At 39.4% G+C, this 23035-nt stretch overlaps 3 protein-coding genes across 4 annotated transcripts in view; 2 read left to right on the top strand and 1 right to left on the bottom strand.

The window, feature by feature from the left end:
• The window catches only part of LOC121962706 (heat shock transcription factor 2 binding protein), a 7626-nt gene extending 3982 nt beyond the window's left edge, over positions 1-3644 (top strand). The window contains exons 5-10 of the mRNA XM_042512960.1: positions 97-246; positions 721-865; positions 1136-1253; positions 1719-1822; positions 2316-2515; positions 3444-3644. Of these exons, the coding sequence (XP_042368894.1) occupies positions 97-246; positions 721-865; positions 1136-1253; positions 1719-1822; positions 2316-2515; positions 3444-3479 (753 nt within the window). The 3' untranslated portion in view covers positions 3480-3644. The remainder of the gene's footprint in view (positions 1-96; positions 247-720; positions 866-1135; positions 1254-1718; positions 1823-2315; positions 2516-3443) is intronic.
• Positions 3645-5155: 1511 nt separating this feature from the next.
• cryaa (crystallin, alpha A) lies at positions 5156-8007 on the bottom strand. Its single transcript, XM_042513370.1, has 3 exons — positions 7810-8007; positions 7288-7410; positions 5156-5365 (listed from the first exon to the last, which is right to left on the bottom strand). The coding sequence occupies exons 1-3, from the start codon at positions 8005-8007 to the stop codon at positions 5156-5158; spliced, it is 531 nt and encodes a 176-aa protein (XP_042369304.1).
• A 3976-nt stretch (positions 8008-11983) lies between these two features.
• ddx4 (DEAD (Asp-Glu-Ala-Asp) box polypeptide 4) lies at positions 11984-22339 on the top strand. 2 transcript variants are annotated; one of them, XM_042512925.1, is made up of 22 exons: positions 11984-12063; positions 13368-13397; positions 14319-14367; positions 14592-14639; positions 14719-14775; positions 15396-15458; positions 15611-15655; positions 15750-15776; positions 16353-16409; positions 16548-16583; positions 16664-16699; positions 16807-16851; positions 16958-17100; positions 18185-18337; positions 19113-19267; positions 19391-19520; positions 20234-20400; positions 20479-20624; positions 20797-20896; positions 20973-21243; positions 21710-21820; positions 21951-22339. In XM_042512925.1, exons 2-22 carry the CDS (start codon positions 13377-13379, stop codon positions 22026-22028), a joined length of 1938 nt encoding a protein of 645 aa, XP_042368859.1. In that variant the 5' UTR covers positions 11984-12063; positions 13368-13376; the 3' UTR covers positions 22029-22339. The 2 variants fall into 2 exon arrangements, with proteins under 2 accessions (XP_042368859.1, XP_042368860.1); XM_042512926.1 differs by having other exon boundaries at positions 11997-12068.
• Positions 22340-23035: the final 696 nt, after the last annotated feature.

The following is a 23035-nucleotide window of genomic DNA, read 5'->3' as shown; positions in this document are numbered from 1 at the left end:
TGCTCTCTGTACATGGTGTTTTCTGGCTTTACCTTATCCATTATTTTGTTAAATCAAGACAGTTTGTTGTGTGTTACCAATTTTGTGTGTGTGTAGGAAAAGTTGCTGTTACGTGAGCAGCTGTGGAAGAGCGGAGCAGAGCTGCAGCAGCAGGCAGACTTCTGCTCTGGTCTGGGATCTGCAGCCTGCAGTCTGCTGTGGAGCTGCTCTGCCAGTGAGGACACGGTCACACGCTGGCTGGCTGATGTGAGTCCTTACCACAGTCTGTGTTTGTGCGTGTGTGTGTCATAACCATCTATATATATATATATATATATATATATATAGCATATATGTGCTTTTTTAAATATCAAGTTCTTGTTTGTTTTACTTTTTACTTGCTCTTATTTTTCTTAAATTTATGTATTTCAGGTATTATGTTTTAATGCTGTGTTTTTTTCCAGTCCATTTTCTTGGGTTTTTTTTTGTTGTTGCAAATTTTTAGGTAATCTTCTTGAAACTGTTGACTAATTTCTTGCTAATTTTTGGACCATATCTTGTTAAGTTGCTTGTTGTCTCATTTTCAGGTTTTTGAGAGGAATCAAGGCAGTGTGCTCTGGTTTCACAGGGTTAACAGCTGAGATAAATGTATATCTGACAGCAAAGTGTGTGTGTGTGTGTGTGTGTTGTGTGTGTGTGTGTTGTGTGTGTGTGTGTGTGTGTGTGTGTGTGTGTGTGTAGGGGAAGCTGCAGTCCTTCCTGGCTGTAGCTGCACAGACTCTGGAGAGTTTCGTCAGGTCTCTGGATGAGGAGACCAAAACTCAAACTGAGGACCACAACTCCCAGGAGCACCAGTTTGTGCTGGCTTTGGCTGGAACCATAACCAGTGAGTTCACAGCTTCTGTACTCCAACACTGGTGTATACACACACAGTTCAGATGAATATTTTGCACCACTTTTCTTTTGGTCATGTGAGAATATACTCTGCACATCAGTAGGTTTTATAGCACTGAGCTCTACTTTAAGACATTGTCGTCAGTTGTGAAATTCCTCCGGCAGGACCTGAATGCAATGTAAACTGAAAATGTGTCACAGTGACTCCAGAGCAGGTACCCTCCCCCAGTCACCTGCCTTGTCTTTATTTCCCACGTATCAGACATAGCAGCAGTAACCTGTGGCCGGAACTTCCTGTCCAGCTCGGCTCACGTCCTACTGGACACTCTGATGAAGCTTTTGGAGCTGATGAAGCCCGGTGTCTTCCCCAAACTCAAAGTGTATGTGGAGCTGTGGTAGAGTACATAGCACATTGTTGATAATGTTCTCCATCGTATAATTCCTACTTTGCCATAGAGCAAAGAACAGTTCAGCTGAAGTTAGTATGAGGTTTCAAATCAAGTGAGTGTCTCCCAGAATTACAGGCTTTTCAATACAAAATTAGGTGGCCGAAACACATTTTGTTATTGACCCCTGTCCACAGCAGTACATTGCTTCACCTCCGAGGTGGTACTCGAGCACTCACATTTGAGTGTCTCACCAGGCTTTTACTTTACTGAATGGCCTGACTGCTTTAAGTTCAAACTTCACAGCAAAAGCTCATCACAGAAACACAGCCCCTTTTTGAACTACATAGTGACCAGCCACCATTTATGTGCACATTGACTAGACATTAACATGCCTGACTCAATCTACAAGGTCAGTAGGTGTCAGTGCTGCGCTTCAGTTGTCGTGTTCTGCTGCAGGTTGATGTTGATGGCGCTGTATAACGTGAGCATCAGTGTTAAAGGACTGAAGTGCATCAGTGAGAACCCAGGACTCCTGCCTCTTATCTGGACCCTGCTGGACGGTAAGTGGACACACCTGTCTCACTCCTGTAAAAATTGGTCATCTTGTGATTTTTTTTTAGAAAACAAACAATTTTGGCTTTTTTTTTTCTTTTTCGAAGAAAGGGGGGGGTGATATTTAGTTTAAGATTTTTTTGGGCTGCTTTTTTTGGCTTTTTTAAAATTAAGTATTGTTATTATTATTATTAACAGGTTTGGAAGTCATGTTTTCTTTAAAAATCACCAAAATTACATCATTTATCACAGCCAGAAATTGTAAAAACAGAAATTATTGTTGGATTTTTTAAATTTCCACCAGTCTGGGTGGGAACCCTGTAAACAGGATGTGCAGCCCAGAAAAAGGAACAGTGCAAAGCTGATAAGTGCAGTTGTGGCAAAAAGTGCTAATACACTTTTTTTTTTACCTCAACTGACATTATTATGAATGGGAACTTCACAGACTTTGCCCCTGTCCAGGTGTCGGCCTCACCTCTACCTCTGATGTCTGTCTGACAGATGGAGACTGGGAGGTGTGTCTCCACTCTTTGCGTCTCCTGCAGTCTTTGTTGTTGGAGGAGGAGGTGTTGCTCCCGTTGGGCTCCTCTCTGCTGGATCCAGACCTCCAGGCTCGTGTCAGTCGCCTCACCTCCAGTGTGCAGCCCAGCCTGAGAGTGGCAGCTCAGCAGACCCTGGAAGACCTGCAGACCCTCCAACAGGTGACACACTCACAACTGCGTTGAGACTGGCATCTAAATACAGACATTTACAAACTAAGCTATGATGAAACACTTGTCTTGCAAGACAGGTTAGATTATCAGTTACTAAAATAGACAGAGGACAAAAAGAAGCACCAAAACCAATGAAAAACTGGTGTCTCAATTTTCAAAAATCAGCATTGATAGTGGAGTAACAACATCACATGACATGGGAGCTATTGAAAAAATATGCAGAAATTTTACTAAAAATATTAACATAAAATACAAAAAGCACTGAAATCAATTGAAAAGAGGTGTTTGTCATTCATCCGGTGTCTTAAACAATTTGCCATTGGTTTGGAGTCACTGGGTCACATGACATAGAAGCTATTGAATAAAAAAGTGACTATTGCATCAAGTAAACGATAAATTAATGATAGTATCTAAATCAGCTTCCAGCGATTTAATGTGAGGATCTGGAAGGCAATCTAATCATTCACCTACAACAATGTGTAAAACAGCGTAAAGAAGATGCCGCTACATAATGTTATATAATGTTAAAAACTTATCTTGAATGCTCCAATTAACCAAACTGAGGAAATTAATTTGTTAAAATGAGCAAAACAAAAGCATGTATTGAACCAGAACAAGGTAATTTCATCAACATGAGGGGATGAAAGGTATTTCGAGGCCATGCAATATCTTCTTGAGAGCTCAATTTAGTAAAATGTGCCCTCATTTTATTTATTTTTTCTCTAAATGTCACCTCTGTACTTACACTATCAATGGGCTATTGACAATTTGGGACTGTCTAACCGCTAATTTTGCGAGAATATCCAGATGGCCAGTCTGAGCGTGGTGGAGGGGGACTTTATCAGTTTATTGTGAATGTTTTCGACAGCAAATTATGGGAGCGATGATGAAACGAAGCGTGTCTGTGTGTTTCTAGGGTCGAGGATGTAAAACAGAGCAGCCTCTAATGTGAATTCAGTATCCTCACTCCAGTCGCCCTTCTGTGTTTATTTCGCCTGTCTGTGTTTGTCTAAAGTGAGGAGAAAATATAGAGGTGACAGGTTCTCATCAGAGTTATGAATTATGAGTTATGAACAGCCGTTTATATCCATAGTTAAATTGTTAAATAGCTTTTTTATGCGCACTGGTCACTGTTGGACCTTCAGCTTTGTTCTCATTTTATGTTAGTGTTTGTTACCAACTTAGTGTGAATACACTTTAGTACAGACAAATTAAAAAAAATAAGTTTGTACACTTCCAGAGCACTGCTTCTTCATTTTCATACAAAGATCCTAACACAGTTTTTTTAAATTTATACAACGTTTGTGTGATATTTATGTTGTGCATCTGTAATCCATTATTTCTTTATGATCCACGTGGAGCTCTTTTTCCTCCATGCTCTTGAAAACACCAAACTAATCAATTCTGGTATATGTGTTTAATAGCCATGTTTTTGTTTTTATCAAATGAGACAATTGCCACCACTCTTCTGGCTTTAAAGTTAGATTTAGTTAATTGGTTTAATGGTTTCGGTTAGGAGATTTATGATTTGTGGTTGTCTGTCTGACCTTTTCTCATGAATGCAAAATTTCACTGAGGGAATTTTATTCAAATTTGGCACAGACATCCTCAACTTATCAATGAGTTGAATGAGAAATGAACTGATTAGATTTTGGTGGTTTTGCAATTCCATTACTTTTCCAGGTTTTCCATGACCTTGGGAACCCTGTGATTAGAATTTGGTGGTGAAAGGTCATTGTGAAAATACATCCATTTCATTCTCATGAAGGCAATATCTCAAGAAGGCATTTTGGGAGTTTCCTCAAATTTTGCCCAAAGAATGAGCTGATTAGAATCTGGAGGTCATAGTTCTTAAAATCCAGACGAAACATTTAAAGGGCATCTAGCTACAGTATTTTGGAGTGAAACAGGAGTTTGGGATATAAGGTTATTTGATGTGATCATTGAACCTCTCATCTAATAGTTGCACAGAATCCAGATCAGTTCACAAATAGCTTGATTGAATTGAAGTCTGATAAAAAAGAGTGAAGAATGAATCCACACAAGAGTTGCTTTTTGTTAATTATACAGCTTTATTGTGTGTTCCTTTAGTATGGACTTGTCAGTAATGAGCAGGTATCCATGTATAAGGCCTAGACTACAGTACAGGAAATCTTTCAGACGAGAGAGGAAGGGTTCAAAGAGTCAGCACAAGAATGGAAGCAACTAGGGCCTCAGAGAACTTCAATGATGGAAAATGGACATGTGGGACATTTACCTCCAAGCTTAACCCGAACCATGTGTATCATCAGAGGGCTCGCTCTGACACAGATCCACAACAATCAGCAGAATGAAGCGCCAGGTCATGTGAATGTCTCGTCCTTACATGAGTTTTCTCCTTCAAACTCCCGCCGCCCCTCACTTAACCATCCTCATGGGGATATTTTTGTTAAGCTCAAAACAATGATACTAATAATACTGTAAGAGTGTGCCAAGAAGAATCAACAGAGGAAGAAGTGAGGAGGAGGACACATATCCTCGAAGGGAAAGGGAGAAGAAGAAGCCAAGGGGTGGAGGGTAGAGATTCTGTGGTCGTCCATCCCAGTCGAACCCCTCCATCACCCCTGGTCAACCCCCACCACTTGGCCTCTAGGAGGACGCAGCGGCGTTGGGCTTGTCGTCATGGGTGACGGGGATGCTGCGCTCGCTGCGGCCAGATTCACTCCCTCCGCTGACCTTTGGCCCGGTCAGAGTCAGCAGACCATCAGCAGACAGGGTGCAGGTGATTGCTGACTGGTCAACAGTGGAGGGGAGGCGGTAGCGGCGGTGGAACTCACGAGAGATGTAACCGTGGTCATCCTGGAAGACAAGGTCATCGCCGCAGAGACAGGGTGAGTCCAACGAAATACTTGCTTGTTCTTATTCTCAGATTGTCAAATATTAATGCTTTGTCATCTCCTTAATGTGTGACATCGTCACCAAAGGCACCCTTTAATGTCTTTATAAGACGCACCAGGCTTTCATCTAACTCCGGTCACCATTGTATTAACATAACACTGCATAACTTACATGCTTACATCTCGTGTTAAACCAAAAGTCAGCAGTGTTTTAATGCAAAGCTACTTACATAACTATATCCCATATAAAACTAAAAATCACTGTTTTAATGTAACATCACTTACATGCCTATATCCCATGTGAAACCAGAAGTCACCATTGGCTCCATTTTTCAGCCATTGAGGTTGCCACTTTGGAGCAACAACAGCAAAACTATGTCAAAATAACCGTTTGAAACTCTCACACAACTCGTGCAGTGTAATCCAAGGCTGATTTAAACACATGCACTTAAAACATATTTAAACCTGAAATGAAGCATTCTTCATAGCCAGACTCCAAAATGTTTTAGTGAAAATGCATGTGTTTGAGCATTTGACTAGATAAATGAGACTTGAATTATACTGCATAAGGTGTGTTAGGGTTTGTAAACAGATGTTTTTTATATGTTTTTGCTATTGTAACACATGGAAAAAAATATGTTTGCCATTTTATGAAGAGGTATGCAAGAAAAACAAAGCTTTCGTCACAAATTAAAGCAAACACGGCATGCAGCTCATAACACATAATAAAATGCTTGAGGTGTATGTAGAAGCTTAAAACTAGTCGACTTCTAACCATGTGACTTTCACCATCTTTTCAGCTAATATAATTGTATTCAGCATTTATAATGACTGAAGTAGAGCTCACTGTGACCCTCCAGCAGATAGTTTGGTGTGAATTTTCTGACATGTATATGCACAATGTTTCAACTACAGAGCCCCCTTTATAACTTTGCAACTTTTCAGTAAATGTGTTCCAAAATACAGTACTTTTGGATCAAGGTTGCACCTTGAAAGAGGCAAAATAATGGACCCAGTCCCTTATTTGTTGTCTCTGTTGGATATTGAGGATGACCCAAGTAATAATCAGTAACGCACAGACAGGTTAGTGGAGCAGTGTGAGAGGAATTCGCTCATTATTTATCTAGAGAAGACACAAATGGTAATTTCTGGTCTTCCAGTGGGCTTGTATCGTCCACCAGTTACTGTCCATAACACACAGATTGTTCAAGTTACTTCATTTAAATATTTGGGCATCTGCTGCTCTGTCCTGGAGTGCACATATAAATTATATTTATAGTAAGGTACAACGACGCATTTATTTTCTTAGGAGACATTAGGAGCCAGCAAACAGATCTTGTTGTCGTTTTTCCAATCTATAATACAGAGCGTTAAGCAGTATGGAATCAGTGCATGGTGCTGTCGTCTCTCTGTTCAGCTTACAGCCAGATTGGCTAGACTGCTGCATATCTGCTCAAATATTGAGGGTGAAGCGCTTGAGTCAAGTTTCCAAACTGTGTTTAATAAAAGAATATTGTCTTTGGCTGGTAATAATACATGGGATCCCTCTCACACGTTATTTAAAGAATCGGCTTTTGCCATCACACAGGAGATTTGTAGTTGGGTTGAGAAATTGTTTTGTTCATCTGTCTGTCAGCCTGTTATGGCTTCTAAGTCGTCTCAGTGTACCTGAGATGAACACTGAGTGGAATAGGGAATGAGAAGTATGTTGTACTGCATCCGCTTTTCATCATGTCTGTGGTGATTTTTAGCATTAATTGTATATTTGGTTAAGTGTTGTTTGTGTTTTTGTATTTATATTCATGTGAAACAGTTGATCGTCAGCCGTCTTACTGACTGTTGTGAAAGGTGATAAATGTATGAGTGAGAGCACTGGAGCACTACCTGTCTTTCTCCATGCTTGCCCTGGATCTCCACGTAGTCGTCAGTGATCTTCACATTGAGCTCATCAGGAGAGAAGTGCTTGACGTCCAGGTAGACTGTGTACTTATCCCTGTCGGACCTCACCTGTGGGACACACACAAGCACAGAGATCGTATCATGACATTTTAAAGAGCCTGAACCTCTCAAAAGTTAAAATTCTTAACTTTCAGAAAAGCAGCGGCTTCACTTTAAGTTTTGTTGAGCACACTTTAGATGGAGATGAACTAAATTGAAGACTGTTGCTGGAACAAACCAAGAGAATCATCAAATATACAAAGAAATGCAATAACTAAACCAAGATCAGGATAGTTAAAACTAGTTTGAAGGGGAAAAAACACATTTACTGCCATTTTAAATGTAATTTTACAAGGATTATGAGCTTAGATCTTATCTTAAAATTACTCAAAATTGTCTTGTTTGGAGTCAGATGAACACAGTCCTTTCTTTATTTCTGCTGCCCCATAAATATCTGGATCTGGTTACCTCAGAGGTGCCGGAGTTGGAAGAATCCAAAAAGTTGCGGAACAGTGACTGTCTGTAATAGGGGCTAATGGTGGAGGTGGTGTAGGGGAAGAAGTCGTAGTCAAAAATGCCCTCTCCAAAGAACTGGTCAAAGAGTCGGGCAGGGTAGACGGAGCCCAGGGCGCGTCTGAACCAAGGGTGCTGAATGGCAATATCCATAGTGACTGGAGACAGTTTAGCTCGGCGTGGCGTGGCTCAGGGTGGCAGACGGACCTGCTCAGCTCGGAGTCCAGCAGGTGGAGGAAGGGAAGTGAGGCGAGATAAAGAGAGTGTTGATGAGAAGCAATGAGTGAAGAATGTTCCCAGAGTGCTTTGTCCCCTGCACCACGGCTGCCTCCTCTTTATATACCTGAGAGCCAGAAAGAGAGGCTTTAGCCACGATCCCTCTGGAATGGCATTATCTCATGGTGGGTTGGGCCCCGTCAGCAGAATTGAGCATGGGGGGGGCACCGCTTGGTCCAGACCCTGGTGCGACCCAGTGCCACCCACAAACCGGACACCCAGGACTGCCAAAACAAACGCTGCTGGGCTGAGAGGAGGGAGGAGGAGGGCAGCACAGAGACAATGAGGTCAGGAAGCAAACTAAAGACACAAGGGATTTTACCTGAGTGATAATGCATCAAACACATACACACACGTCTGTTCTGTCAGTCCGTCAGTGACATAATGCTGCTGTATTGTTTGGCCTGTGTGGACGGACGGAGGGCAGATTTGGACACAATGCTGCCCAGGGTCAATGGAGCAACAGCAACAGAGACATGAGAACTCATGGTGTAGGGTGCAAACATATTACCTACATGTATATGTTGAAACAATAGGGAGAAAAGCTGTTATAGAAATTGTTATTACTTCTTGCAACACTTTGACTCAATCATCTTTATATCTACATGGATCAGGACTTTTCTCTCTGTATTTCAGTCCTGTATTTCTGTATTTACTCTGTTTACACCAAACCTGGCTACAGTGGATGATATGTACTGTTACGAGCTTGTGTTACGATGGTTACGATGAACCTTGTTGAGTTACCGGTAACTCTCCTCCTGGATGTGTGAGTATGTCTAGGTCAGTGTGTGTTAGTGTGTGTAACTGTACTTTTAAGTTTTTGTGTCTTGATTAATGTGTGTTCGAGGTCCTCACAACTTAAAATAAAAAATATATATATTTTTTTTAAAAATTGTTGTTACTATTTTAACTGGCAAAAACTGAAATATTTTTGAATTTGTCCAATTAAAGGGTGTGTCCCACAGATAACATTTTTCTGTAGACTGACCAGGTCTTGTACATTTCTTCAAACCATGTTAAATTGTTATATTTCTTTACGTTTCAGTTTTTAATTTTATGATGTGACAACCCCGTTTAGGCATAAAAACACTGGTTTAGGGTGAGGAAAGCATCGTGTTTTGGCTTAACCCTTCTGTTGTTTTAGGGGTCAAAAATGACCGCCGCTATGTTTAACAGCATAAACCACACCTGAAATGATTTTTTTTTTTCAACTTGAACTTTGATTATAATCTGTGCCAATACATCACCCAGCGGTTCCATCAAAGTGGGCTCAGAAATGTATGTTGTAAATGTTTGTTTGCTGCAGAGCTTATTTGCTGCAAGTTCCTGAAATCCAGTGGTTCATTTTCAGTGAACTAGTTTTGATATAAAGCCGTAATAAGCAGAACTGTGACTGTTTTTTACTTGATGTGACAAGGAATGTTAAAGTTCAGCTCCAAAACTACTTTAAAGTAGATTTAGGATGATATTACTCATTTCTAGTGTTCTGTACGGCACTACATCACAGTGCTGCACTAAGTGGCTTTGAGAGCAATTTCTGAAGACACATTTTAGTTTGTTTACTTTGTAATTTTGTTGAAAAAACAAATGCTGCACTAAGTGGATTTGTGTCATATAAAAAATATTTTAGTTTATTTACTTTGTTATTTTGTAATTATAAAATAAAAATCCCTCAAAGAACTGTTTGGATGCAGATATGTTTTGCTTGTATTGCATTGCAGAGCTTTTGAACTGTTGAGCACACACACTGGATTGATTTTAATGATTTTCAAGTACTCAAAGTGTGCAATGTGCAGCTGTATCATCCAGGTAAATACAAGTATTGGACTGGGACTTGGGACTTGACTCTGCAGATGTCAAACGACTTTGATCAGGGGCTAAAAAACTTGATCAGGACATCCCTAATGCAGCTCAACCTGCAACACAGATATCTACATCACATAGATGCATGAACACATGAAATTCTCATGCACAAACGGGCCAGAATATGAAGCTAACAGTGAATTCTAACGTAAAGTTAAGGGACACTTCCCATGCCTGTTGTTTCACCCCCAGTGGCTTCCCGCCACCTGCATTAGTCTAATCCCACAGGGCTTTGGCCGGCCAGCACAGAGGCTTAGCCGCTCCATGCACCCACAAGCCAAGAGCAACTGGGCCGAGCAGTCGGGGCAGGGGCCGGGGCTGGTGTAGGGGCAGTTTGGGGACGTTGTCGGGGTTTGTGGTTTCGAGCTGCTGCACACCGGACTTAGATGCTGTTAGACTGGCTGCAGTTCAGCAGAGTCAGCATTCTGAGTTTTTATCAATGGGACAGACAATGCCTGGGTGCTCTGTGTTTCCACAGCCCTGAAAAGCTGTTTTGGCTGACAACCTGGCAACCTGGCGGGGTGGACACGCTCAGATTCATTCATAGTTTTTTGCTCTTTATAAAAGGCTAGAAAAGTTCAAAAGGACAAACATGTAGACATGGAAAAAGAAAGCTGGAAATCTTTAAAAACCAACACTATGTTATTTGAATATCACATATTAAAGTTAAACTTTTAAACTTGACACAAACAGTCACTTGGACTCAAGAATTAACTGATTTGATTTTGGTTGCCATTGGTAAAAGGTCAAGGTCACTGAGACCTCGTCCGTCTGACTCTTGTGAACATGATATCTCAAGAACACCTTGAGGCAATTCACTGTGAGAGAAACATCCACTTGGATTCAACAATGAGCTGATTAGATTTTGGAGGTCAAAGGTCACTATGACCTCACAAAAAAATGTTTTTGCTATAACTCAAGAATTCATACAGTAATTATGACAAAATTTCACACAAATGACTATTCAGAAAAAAATATGACATTTTATAACCAAAAGGTCAACTTTGTTATGGCATCATAATGTTCTGCAAAAACACTTGTCTGGACATTATTGTCATACGTCACCATAGCCTTATTCGTTGGGCGAATGGACTTTTTTCTCCCAATACATACAATAAAATTGCATTTGGAGGAGACTTCCCGCACAGTTAGTATTTACATGATTTAGCAGCATTATATTGTTTACAGTCATGCAATTAAAGCCATCTGATTCAAAAATTATAAAAGGTTTGAAAGAAAAACAGTCTTTTTTTATTATTTTCTCAGCTTCAGAGGTGCAAGAAGAAAATTCAGTGTGCTGGACACAAGATATAATACATTTATATAAAACTGACAGTGAATACGGAGGTTTACTTATTTATTTATGTGGTGTGTCTATTAAATATATGTATTTGGACTGTATATGCCATTACTCCTGCTCTTTGAGAGATCCTCTCCACAGTCGCTTCACTTTCAGGGAGGCTGACTTGTACTGCCCCCTGTTGGACTGACATAATATCACCTTCCTCACCTTGGAACAACAAAGATGAACTCTTTATAAAAATTCTAAATTATACCAAAGATGTAATTTTTCTTTCAGTGCGTGCAATAGCAGAAAAAACACGGTTTATTATTATTTATAAAGAGTACAGTTCAACAAAGAATTCAGAGAACATGTACAATGCAATAAAACACCAAAAAAGTAACAAAATAATTATAGTAATACTGTATTTCTAAGGCACTGGGTCACACTAAATACATGGCAACTGTAACCTGTTGAAGACGTGCGTTTTTAGTATTGTATACACATTTCCTGTCTGTTCTGGTTATGCAAAGAGACTACTGAGAAATGCATATGTATGTGATCATTATAATGTTGCTAAAAGTTCAAGGTGGCCTGAGACGTTTGCACAGCACCGTAAAATAATATTTGGTTGTTTTTTGTTTTTCAAAGTAGTCCAGTTAGGCGGGAAAACAGCAGAACTGGCAACCTCAGCTCGCTGGTCACTGTGCACACGGTACTACCGGAAAAAACCTGACTGAGCGGAGCGACGCCACGAGGGAGACCAGCATCAATTTAAAAAGGATTTGGTAAAGTATAGCTACGTAATTCAGCTATAACAATACACCGCCACCATTTCGTAACCATTTTCAAGAGTAGAAGTGATATTTTGGGAGGAAAATGCGGCGTTAGCTAGTTTTAGCTAGCGCCACACCCTGCACCCTCTGCGTTGAGTTCAGTGTTTGCGCGTCACTTTCAAAAGCAAATACAAGGTCGCGCTATCTTGTCAACCGTTATTCTACAAAATTATAGATTATATTTGGGGTGATTAGGTTGTGTGACTATGTTGGAGCATCATTGGGCCGCCCCGCTTTTACCCCAGTGGAGTCGGTTGGCTTAGCTAAAGTTAGCTGTAGGTAGCCTGTTTTGCACGTTACTAGCTAAAGGACGGTTAGCAGTGATGCTAGCTAATGTTAGAAGTCTTCCTTGATAAAGTTTATTGTTAAAGGTTTATCTACAACTCGGTGTGTAATATATATGGTATAAATTTCGATCGTGTTCCAGTTGGTTTGGACACAAATTATATGTATTAAGGTAGCGTTTGCATTAACATCAGTTGACGTTTTAGCTCAGGTCAGCTTTGACATTTAGCCTGTCGCGAGAAGCACGAGGCCGTTGGCTAACATCAGTTGGTGCAACAATTTAACCACGAGCGAAAATGATGTTTCTTAAAACCCATGAAACCCCGAGAAAATTGGTTCACTTTCTTTCAAAAACAGGAAAAAACCCTATAAGCAACTTAACAAGAAATGTCCTGCAAACTGCTTCAACTTGTTAAAAGGTGACCAGGAAATAATTAAAAAGAAAAGATCTAGGAGGGATTATTAAATGTCAAAAACGAGTGGAAAATGATCAGAAAATAATTTACAATTACTTTAAGTATATATTCCAAATTAATTTACAAAACAAATAAAGAAAAATATAAAATTTTTAGCACTCTCTCAAGGCCGTTTTCTTTATTTGTATATTTTACTTTTTTTCCTGTCTCATATCATGAGGAAATTTTCTTGTAACTTTTCACCGATTTCTTGCTAATTTTGGGCCATTTTTTGTTTAGTTGCTTGTCAGCCTCTTACAGTGTTTTTGAAAGAAATAAAGCTTATTTACTGAGGTTTCAAAGGCTTAATAGATAAACTTTTAAGAAAAAATATCACGAGATTTTAACGTAAGTCATGCTGAACATAACATGCGTATAAATTCCAGTCCTCAGGTAGGTGTCCTGTAACTACGTTGTCCCGTTATATGTAAAGTTGGTTGTAAATCTAAAGTAACTGTAATGTAGTTGTAGCATCTGAATGTTGACTTTGATTATTTTTTTACTTTTTTTCTATAGGTAAACAAAATGGACGAGTGGGATGAAGAGGTTAGTGGCAACAAATATGAATAATCCGCTGATAGTTTCACAGAAGACATTTTTGACTTGTCACAGTAGGAAAAGTGCAGGTATAAGCAATCAGAGCAAGAGTGGCCAAGCTTTTTTAATTGTGGGTCACATGTATTAAAAAAAAAAGGCGTATATAAATAAATCCATAGTTTTCATTCAAATAAACCACTATTTCTAGAGTAGAAGAACCCATTTGCCACAGAAAATGTATTTTCTATCAAAATTATTATGTAGCATTATTTTTGTCATTACAGTAGTTTTTTGGTGTGCCAACATATTACAAAAATTATATTTTCAAAACTTTATTGAATATATTCAACACATGTACTTTCAATATTTTCATTGTACATTATGTTAAAAAAAAGTCATAAGGAAATTAGTTAAAGTACGTGATAAGTGTAAGGAAAATGAAGAAACAAAATTACCGGAAATTTTAGGGTCTGCTAAACAGGTGAAATGATGCTGAGATGAATAATCTAATATTTATAGCCAATTACAATTTTGAGTAATAAAGTTAATTATGTACTTTTCACCAACAGAGAAATTGGATATTTAAAAATGAGTTTATCCATCTTTGCTAGTGGGAAATACAAAAGTATTGCTATGTCTTCTGTATTTTCAGGTCCTCTGCCAGGTTTACTGAGGTACATGGTTTTGTAAGCTAGTAATCAAATCATCGTAGGTGAAGTAGTGACATCCAGCGTTCAAATTAAGAAGTACATCGGCATTTTGGCCACTCCTGATCAGAGCATCAGGGGCTGAATTGCAGTTTTTAGAGTTATAAGTTATACCTGTGCATTTCTAACTATGACACATCAAAAGGCCTATTTGTCCAGCTTTGTTGTTTCTGATCTGGAGCCAGATGGCCTGCACCTGACCTAAATTAACTCATCTTTACAGGAAACTACCACTACTACTGATATACTGACCAGCCTCAACTCAAGTGAAGGTATTATTACTGTTTTACTCAAAATAATCTATGATTATTTGCCATTACACTTTAAGCTTTAAGAGTGTGTTCATTGTCTTTTTATGTGTAAAATTGGCTGTCTTGCCCAGCAGCATCTGCCTAAAACATTTCTTGTTCAGTTCAATAAAGCGAACAAGCAATTAGAATAAGTAGGTGAATATTTTAAGTAACTATGATGCATTATTGGACATAATCACCCTTAGGCACACAAGGAGACTCCTGGAAGACTGGTGCTGGAGAGTCTGGAAGGGGTAAGTGTAGAAAGGACCAACATGGACCATTAACATGCCCAAGAGTACAGTGATGAAGACTGTGTCTCTTTCTCTCCAGGTCGTGGTGGAAGAGGCAGAGGCAGACAAGGAGGATTTCAAAGCTCATTCTCCACAGGTTTCCAAGCATCTCACACATTATTTAACAATTATTAAATGCTGAAATTTGGTTTGAATTTGATATTTTTGAAAAATGCTGCAAGTGGGTTAAAGAAAAAAAAATCGTGTCCCTGAAAAGTCATGGAAAAATTTAAAATCTTGATATTGCTCCTAGCTGGTACTGCTGTGATATATCACAGTATTTGCTTTGTATTAACTCCCAAACTGTTTCTCACCGCCCTTTACTCCTCTCTTGTACTATTATGTTCAGTAACAGTTCTGCCTCATCTTCAGTCCACACAAAGAAATCTCTGGTCTTTTTGCTGTGTCCTTAGTATTTTTGGTAACCTAGCAACCAACCACATAGGGATCAATCAGCTTCCTGTTCAGTGTATGTGAATGGTGATGTGATATGAATTCCCAGCACGTTGGTATGGATGACAATGTATTGGTGTGGATGAAGCCTAATACTTAATGGTAATAAGTCAAACTCCATAACAGGAGAAGGAATCTAATTTCGGTTTACTGATGTTTTCTTTTGTAGGTCCTGATGGGAATGTAAAGCACTGAGCGGTATAACACAAACAGCTTTCAGCAGATGCTCCTTGGTGCTAATGTTCTTTCAATTTTTCTTTTCAGATGGGGACAGCTTGAACAGTACAGGAGGGGAGAGAGGTGGTTTCAGAGGCCGAGGAGGCAGAGGTGAGACACCAACGCTAATAAACAACGCAGACTGATACGTACTGTATTCTATTAGAGAAGTATTTTGTGGTCAGTTGGCAGTTTTTTCATCAAATTGTATACTTTGAATTGTATTGATGAAAGTGTATCCTAACAGCTTGTTTCTTCTACAGGGCGTGGCAGAGGATTTGGCAGGACGGATCTCAGTGAATTCAATGGTAATGCTTATATGTTTGGTGTTTGACTCGTGGAAACAGATCTTGTCTCAGTACAGCTGACGTAAAGATAAAGATTTTTCATTTTGTTTTACAGGAGACGAAAATGGAGGGTGTGAAAGTGGTAGGTGTTTTTTAGGGCTGGACCCGACCCATAATTAAATCAGTTGAACTGGATTTGGCAGTTCAATACGAATATTCAACAATTTGTTTTGTTTTCCATATGAATTTTTGAAGTCTTAGTGTGACAGCAGCATTCACTAGATATCAAACAGAAGCCAGAGATTATTGTGTTAACTTGCAGTGAACTGTAAATTCACCACTTCTAAGCAGAAGAGCGGCCTCTCTGTCCCTTTGTGCCGAGTACCTCCACCTTGCTGCAGTTTCTGTAATCAAAGAGGAGCGAGAAAGTCAAGAGAACTCACTCTGCAGCTAATTTTGGAGACCCAAACGTCCCAAGAAGTGCACGGCACACAGAGGAGCAAATAAACAAAAAAAAAAGAGTACTCGACTTGAAGCAATCTCAGTGACTGGGGGGTCTCTGACTGACGATTGGAATCTTTGACTTTCAAGGGGCACCCCTCGGCTTTTTTTGCCACAACTGACTGACTAAATGTGAAGTTGTAGTTTTCCACTAAGGAATACATTTTAATTAACTACATGTGAATCTTTGTATTTCAATGCTGTCTGTTGTGAACAGGGTTCAGAGGTGGAAGCCGAGGAAGAAGAGGCAGCAGAGGAGGAGATTTCAGACAAGGTATCTCTTAAACTCAGTCCTGTGTTCGTGAAGCAGGAAAGCTTTTTACTCAGACTTTCCTAAAATGCAGAGAAATGAATTGTAAATTAAGTAGCCCAGTCTTGAAGCAGATGGTTAATGCTTGGTAATGTGTTGAAGGTGGAGACCAGGGTGGCAGAGGAGGCTTTGGAGGAGGTAAATGAACAATCACCATAATCTTTTAGAAAAGTCATTATTGCATGTTGTTTAAATAGCAAGTGTCTTCATCATTGCAGGGTACCGTGGGAAAGGCGAGGAGATTTTTGACAAAGGTTGTACTCTTTTTTTTGTATTTTTTTTTAATGATAAACTAATTGCAGCCGTTAAGCTGGGATTTGAAACCTTTCAGTGATGTGACTGACATCTGTGTGTTATACAGGGGAAGATAAAAATGAAGAAAAGAAAGATCCAAGTAATGGTGAAAGTAAGTTAATAAAAACTGTTCAGTGTAATCATATTATCTGTAGTCTGCAGGATGATTATGCTTGTTCCAGTAGTGAACCTCACAGAGTTTGTGTTCTGACCTGCAGGACCGAGGGTCACGTATATTCCACCATCCCTGCCTGAGGATGAAGACTCAATTTTTTCCCACTATGAGTCAGGCATCAACTTTGACAAGTATGATGACATCATGGTGGACGTCAGTGGAACCAACCCACCGCATGCCATTTTGGTAAGAAGTACAATAAAAAAAATAAAGAATTCATGGATTATTTGTTAAATAGTTGCTGATTACACTTGTCACAGATTTCCTCCTGTTTCTAAATTAAAAATAAGCCATTAAAGATGCTTTGGTATGTGATCATGAATGAGTATTTCACATTTTATAGAGCTGATTGATTGACCAATAAAATAATTCTAACTTACAATCATGATGGTAAGTTGCCTGCATGTCTATGCATGCAGTAAGGGTTCCTGCGGATCCTCGTAGTCTGAAAAGGTGTTGAATTCATTAATTAAAAAATAAGGTCTTAATTGGTGTTACAGTCTTAAAAAATGTTAAGACACGTGAGATGAGATTTTATTAATTTTTTTTATTTTGTTTTTATTGAAATTGCTGAATATCAAACTGAAAATCATCTATGCAAATTATTTGCATCCAAGCCTTGTTTAATCCAAACAACTATGCACAGTGTAACATGTTTCACAAGGACGATTATAATTGTGGCTGGTGACATGGGGTGTGAAGGCTGAAGAATGAATATTTCGGTAAATCCGATTGTGGCAATTTTCTACATGGTCACCTCTAATGTTTCTCTCCAAATTATTCCTAACCCTTCATAATTGTTTGTTCAGTTATATCTTTTCTCCAATCTTGGTTATTGTAAAGTTGGTCTTAAATTGTGGCATAAAAAAGTCTTTAAAGTCTTTGAATCTAACTTATTTTAAGTTGTAGGAACCCTGTAAAATTCAAATAAATGTCTTTTTCACTGAGCCTGACAGCTCGCAGACAAAAATGAGAAGCAACAAGTTAACTACACCAAAAACACGGCTGAAAATCATCAACCACAACAGAAAACAATTAGATTGTTAGTTTTTCTCCCAGGACTCTCTATCATGGCTGAAGACGTTTGCATGTCATGTCTCTAAAAATAAAATCTGTAGATGTACGTTGCGTCACTGCCTTAACTGGAGAGTAACACAAACCAGCTTATGGCAACAAATGTGAACTGTCCCTTGAAGCTTGTGCATGTTTCATCTGTCGTATAAGAGATGGATAGTCTGCTCAATCAACAGTTCCAACCTTTTTCCTTCAGACTTTTGATGAGGCAGCATTGTGCGAGAGCCTGAAAAAAAACGTCCAGAAGTCTGGTTATGTGAAGCCGACCCCCGTGCAGAAGCACGGCATCCCAATCATCTCTGCTGGCAGAGATCTCATGGCTTGTGCCCAGACTGGATCTGGTAAAACGGTAAGACAAGAAAGAATAAACACTCAACCTGCAAGTTTGTTTGTGCAGGTTGATGCAGTAAAAACCACAGGTTCACATGGTCATGGAAAACCTGGAAAGTCAGAGAATTTTAAAACAACCTTTTCCAGACCCAGAGAAGTCATGGAATTAGTCAAAATTATCAAAGGTTTTGGAAAAATCATGGAAATGTGTTGTGTGTAATAAACTACATAAAGTTAACATAATGGTTAATTTATTGTCTGTAGGTGATGTTGAATGTAGCTTAAATATGTCAACATGTGACAATGATTTTGTTTAGTTGTAGTAGTGTTGGATGTATTTTGTATGAATAATGCATGCATGTTTTCTACTGTCTTGAAAATAGCTGTTCTTTTTTTTTCTTTAAAATTTTGGAAGATTTTTTTCTCTTTAAATGGAGTTTATAGAAAACAACTTTTTTTAACATAGTTTTTTTTTTGCAGTTTTCTGTTTTCGCTTTATTTTTAAAGAGAACCACAGATTTGAAAGGCATGTTTTCTTTAAAGAAATCCAGAAATTAAAACCATTTTCACAGCCAGTGCAAAAGATAGAAATGAATGTTAGATTTTCTAATTTTTGACTGTCATGAGCACATTATTAAGGATGCTGAGCATATGTTCAGAGTTTGAATCCTGTGTCTAAACACTAGGCAAGTAGTGCAAGAAAAACAAAAACCCTTGAGATGTCGTGGAAAAGTGTTGAAATTTTGTCCATGAAAATGTGTGGGCATCCAGAGACGAATCTCTCCCTCTTCTAGGCTGCGTTCCTGCTCCCTATCCTGCAGCAGCTGATGGCAGATGGTGTGGCGGCCAGCAGCTTCAGTGAGTTACAGGAGCCTGAAGCCGTCATCGTGGCCCCGACCAGGGAGCTCATCAACCAGATTTTCCTGGAAGCCAGGAAGTTTGCCTTTGGGTATGTTTAAACTAAAATGTCATTTAACCCCCAAATCACCCAGTAAGATATTAAATACTTCCCATAAATTAACGCCACGCACATTTCTGCTGGCTTCTGATCTGAGTTCTCTGACTGTTGTAGGACGTGTGTGCGTCCAGTAGTGGTTTATGGTGGAGTCAGCACTGCACACCAGATTAGAGAAATCTGCAGGGGGTGCAACGTGGTGTGTGGAACACCGGGGAGACTGTTGGATATGATTGGAAGAGGAAAGGTAAATTGATTTAGGATTTTAAGTCATTTAATTAAGTAAAGTTATACTCTTCAGTTGAAGGCTAAAACTCAGGGTTACTGAGGTAATGAATATAATTATGGAAAGTTAGAATCACATTTTCCAGGCCTGGAAAAGTCATGGAATAAGTAAAAATAATATAAAGTTTTGGAAAAGTCATTGAGCGTTTAACCCTTGGAAACCTGAGTTAATTACATTGATTTCTTTCAAAAATGAGAAAAAGGCAACTCACAAGAAGAAAGATAAGAAATTACCAAAAAGTTTTCAACAAATTATTAAAAAGTACAAGAACGTTTTAAAAAAGGAAAGTTTAAAAAAAAAAACTAACAAGGAAATAACCTGAAAAAAGTGCTGAAAAATAATAAATCTGTAACACAACTCTAAATATATAATTGTAACAATTATAAATATAGTTCTCAGTATTTCCCCTGGCTTTTTGAATATAATTTCCTAAAACCACTGAAGTCTTGCAGTTTGCAGGACATTTCTTGATAAGGTGCTTGTTGCCTTTTTTCCAGTTTTCAAAAGAAATCAAAAAAATACACTTGGCGCCCAACACACGTGAAAGGCTTCTAAACGTAGCACAAGAGAATCTATGTCGACCCAGCTTTCGAAGGATTGAAAAACATTTTCAGTTTCGGAAAAGCCATGGAAAAGTTTTAGAATTATCTGTAACCGATGGTGTCTGTGCTCAGATTGGTTTGAGTAAGCTGCGGTACTTGGTGCTGGATGAGGCTGACCGGATGTTGGACATGGGTTTTGAGCCTGACATGCGTCGCCTGGTGGGCTCCCCTGGAATGCCGTCCAAAGAGAACCGTCAGACTCTGATGTTCAGCGCCACCTACCCCGAGGACATCCAGAGGTTTGCTCCCTGATCAGCCACATCTTTAACTGGAGAAGTGAGCTGAGCAGGTATGATTATGGAAGTGTGTTTTTGCAGGATGGCGGCTGACTTTCTCAAGACAGACTACTTGTTCTTGGCTGTGGGTATTGTGGGTGGAGCCTGCAGTGATGTGGAGCAGACTTTAATCCAAGTCACCAAGTTCTGCAAGAGAGATCAGCTCCTTGACATCCTCAAAACCACTGGTATGTCTTTTTTTTCTATTTTTAATCATTCATTATGAGGGACCTAGGATAGAGGGATGTTGTGTGCTGTAAAGCCCTTAGAGGCAAATTGTGATTTGAGATATTGAGCTATATAAGCAAAATTGGTTGAACTTAATTTGCAGTGTTGATTGATGACTGGTGTTGGTTGCAGGAATGGAGCGCACCATGGTGTTTGTGGAGACCAAGAGGCAGGCTGATTTCCTCGCCGCTTGCTTGTGCCAGGAGAAGGTACCGACTACCAGCATTCACGGGTAAGTGATGCCTCCAGAAAGCTGGATGTCCACTTTAGTCTGCGTGCAGATGGTCATGTGTTGTGTTGTGTGTCAGTGACCGTGAGCAGCCGGAGAGAGAGAAGGCTCTGGCAGATTTTCGCTCTGGCAAATGTCCCGTCCTGGTGGCGACCTCCGTAGCTGCCCGCGGCCTGGATATTCCAGATGTGCAGCACGTGGTGAACTTTGACCTCCCTAACAACATTGATGAATATGTTCACCGCATTGGAAGAACTGGCCGCTGTGGGAACATTGGGAGGGCGGTGTCGTTCTTTGACCCAGATAATGACGGTCAGCTGGCCCGCGCCCTCGTCACAATGCTGTCCAAGGTAAGACAGCTCCTCTGTGCTTACTTTTATAAATTATTATCATTACTTATTTTAAATGCCTGACCTGTCTTGCGGCACCCCTTCCTCCCTCATAAATAAAGAACAGGCCCTGTCCCTAACCACTGAGGTAGGCTGGCACAGTGACTAGGAGCGTGCAAGCCCAGTTCAGGTCTGACTGAGCTGTATATGTGACCTGACACGACGGCGAAGCTCGATTTTCAATTGCATCAGTCCAACTTTGAAAAAAATTGTTGGGTATGATTTCAGTCAGACTAACATGTTTATATGTAGTCCAGTTTTAGTCGGACTAACACAATAATTTGACTTTCTCTAAAGTGAACATACTAAGTAATAAGCAGTTGTGAGTTATTTCCCCTTGGAAAACTATTCAGCAATTTACAGGTGAGGAATTATTCATCTCTAGGCACAGTCAGTGTCGTCCTTCATTGTTTCTGTGTGTTGACAGGCCCAGCAGGAAGTGCCCTCCTGGCTTGAGGAGTCTGCGTTCAGTGGCCCCGGCGGAGCCACGGGCTTCAGCGGCCCTAGGAAGACCTTTGCCTCCACAGACTCCAGGAAGGTAACTGGATTCACTTTTCTGTCTTCTACGCTCTTGTGGTTTTCTCTCTGGATTCGTTTTGATACTAGAGTGGCTGTCTGTCCTCACTCTGTGTCCCTGTCCTCTCTGTGTCCTCTCCCTGGGTCCTCAGGGAGGATCTTTCCAGGACAACGGTGTGAAGAGCCAGCCGGCTGTTCAGGCTGCAAATGATGAAGAGTTGTGGGAATAGAGAGAGGATTAGAGCCACACTCACACAGCGTTGAGTTATTTTTCTTTTCAGGTGTTCAGCTTGTTGTTGTATTATCAAAGTATTTTTGTTTGAAGGAAAAATGTTTCTCAGGGCAGAAATGGTTAAAAAATGAATAAAAAATGTCCATTGAGATGTTAAACAGGGAAGCAGGTCTTTTGTATAATGAGACAGCTTTCTCAGTCTTCACTGGCCAGCAGTTTGTGTAAATTTAATTTTGTTTTTTAAATCATAACCAACATTTAACGTGGTTAATAAGCAACAGTGTGTCTGACCTTGAGACAAAACTTCAGGATGTAATATTTCAACTGTTTTGTTTCTTACTACAATAAGGATGACAAATAAATAATTATTTGTTCAACGCAAAGCCTACATTTGTCATATTTAATAGACATAAAGCAGTCATTAGTGCATGGTAAATGTATTTCCAGAAGTATTTACATAGGTAAAAAAAAAACAGAGAAAAACATCTTTCTATTTTTGTCTGTCTGGCCCTTTTGTTTCTTTTTTTGGCACTTTTTATAGAAAATTGTAAGAAATTGATTTTGTTTTTTTAATAATTTCGGCTGTGTTTATGTATATTGCATACATTTTTGGCAATGTTATGTGTTTTTGTTTAATCCTTGAATTTTCAGCTCAGCTCCTAAAGTAAGTCTAAATGCACCGTGCAAACAAAATTGTTAAATTCATTCTGTTAAGTGCAAGAAATGTGTCGTGGAACCAGTTTTTACTGCAATTTTTGATCCCACAGCCATCAGAGTATAAAACATGTATTGTTACTGGCTGTCATTCTGGGCTTTTGCCTTTGAATTTTTCCATTTTCCACCTGATGTCTTTTTTTTCCATATTTGGCTTATGGAGAAAATACTATTAAATACTAATTCTACTAGTTGCACTGCCACAATCAGTGTTGCAGCTAACCATTGACATATCCCAAAAAAAAAAAAACTTTGCATGTAGTATACTGAAAATAATTCTTTTTTTTGTTT

The sequence above is a fragment of the Plectropomus leopardus genome, chromosome 24 (genome assembly GCF_008729295.1).
Source record: "Plectropomus leopardus isolate mb chromosome 24, YSFRI_Pleo_2.0, whole genome shotgun sequence".
Classification (NCBI taxonomy): Eukaryota; Metazoa; Chordata; class Actinopteri; order Perciformes; family Serranidae; genus Plectropomus; species Plectropomus leopardus.
This window is presented reverse-complemented; position numbering and strand designations above follow the sequence as displayed.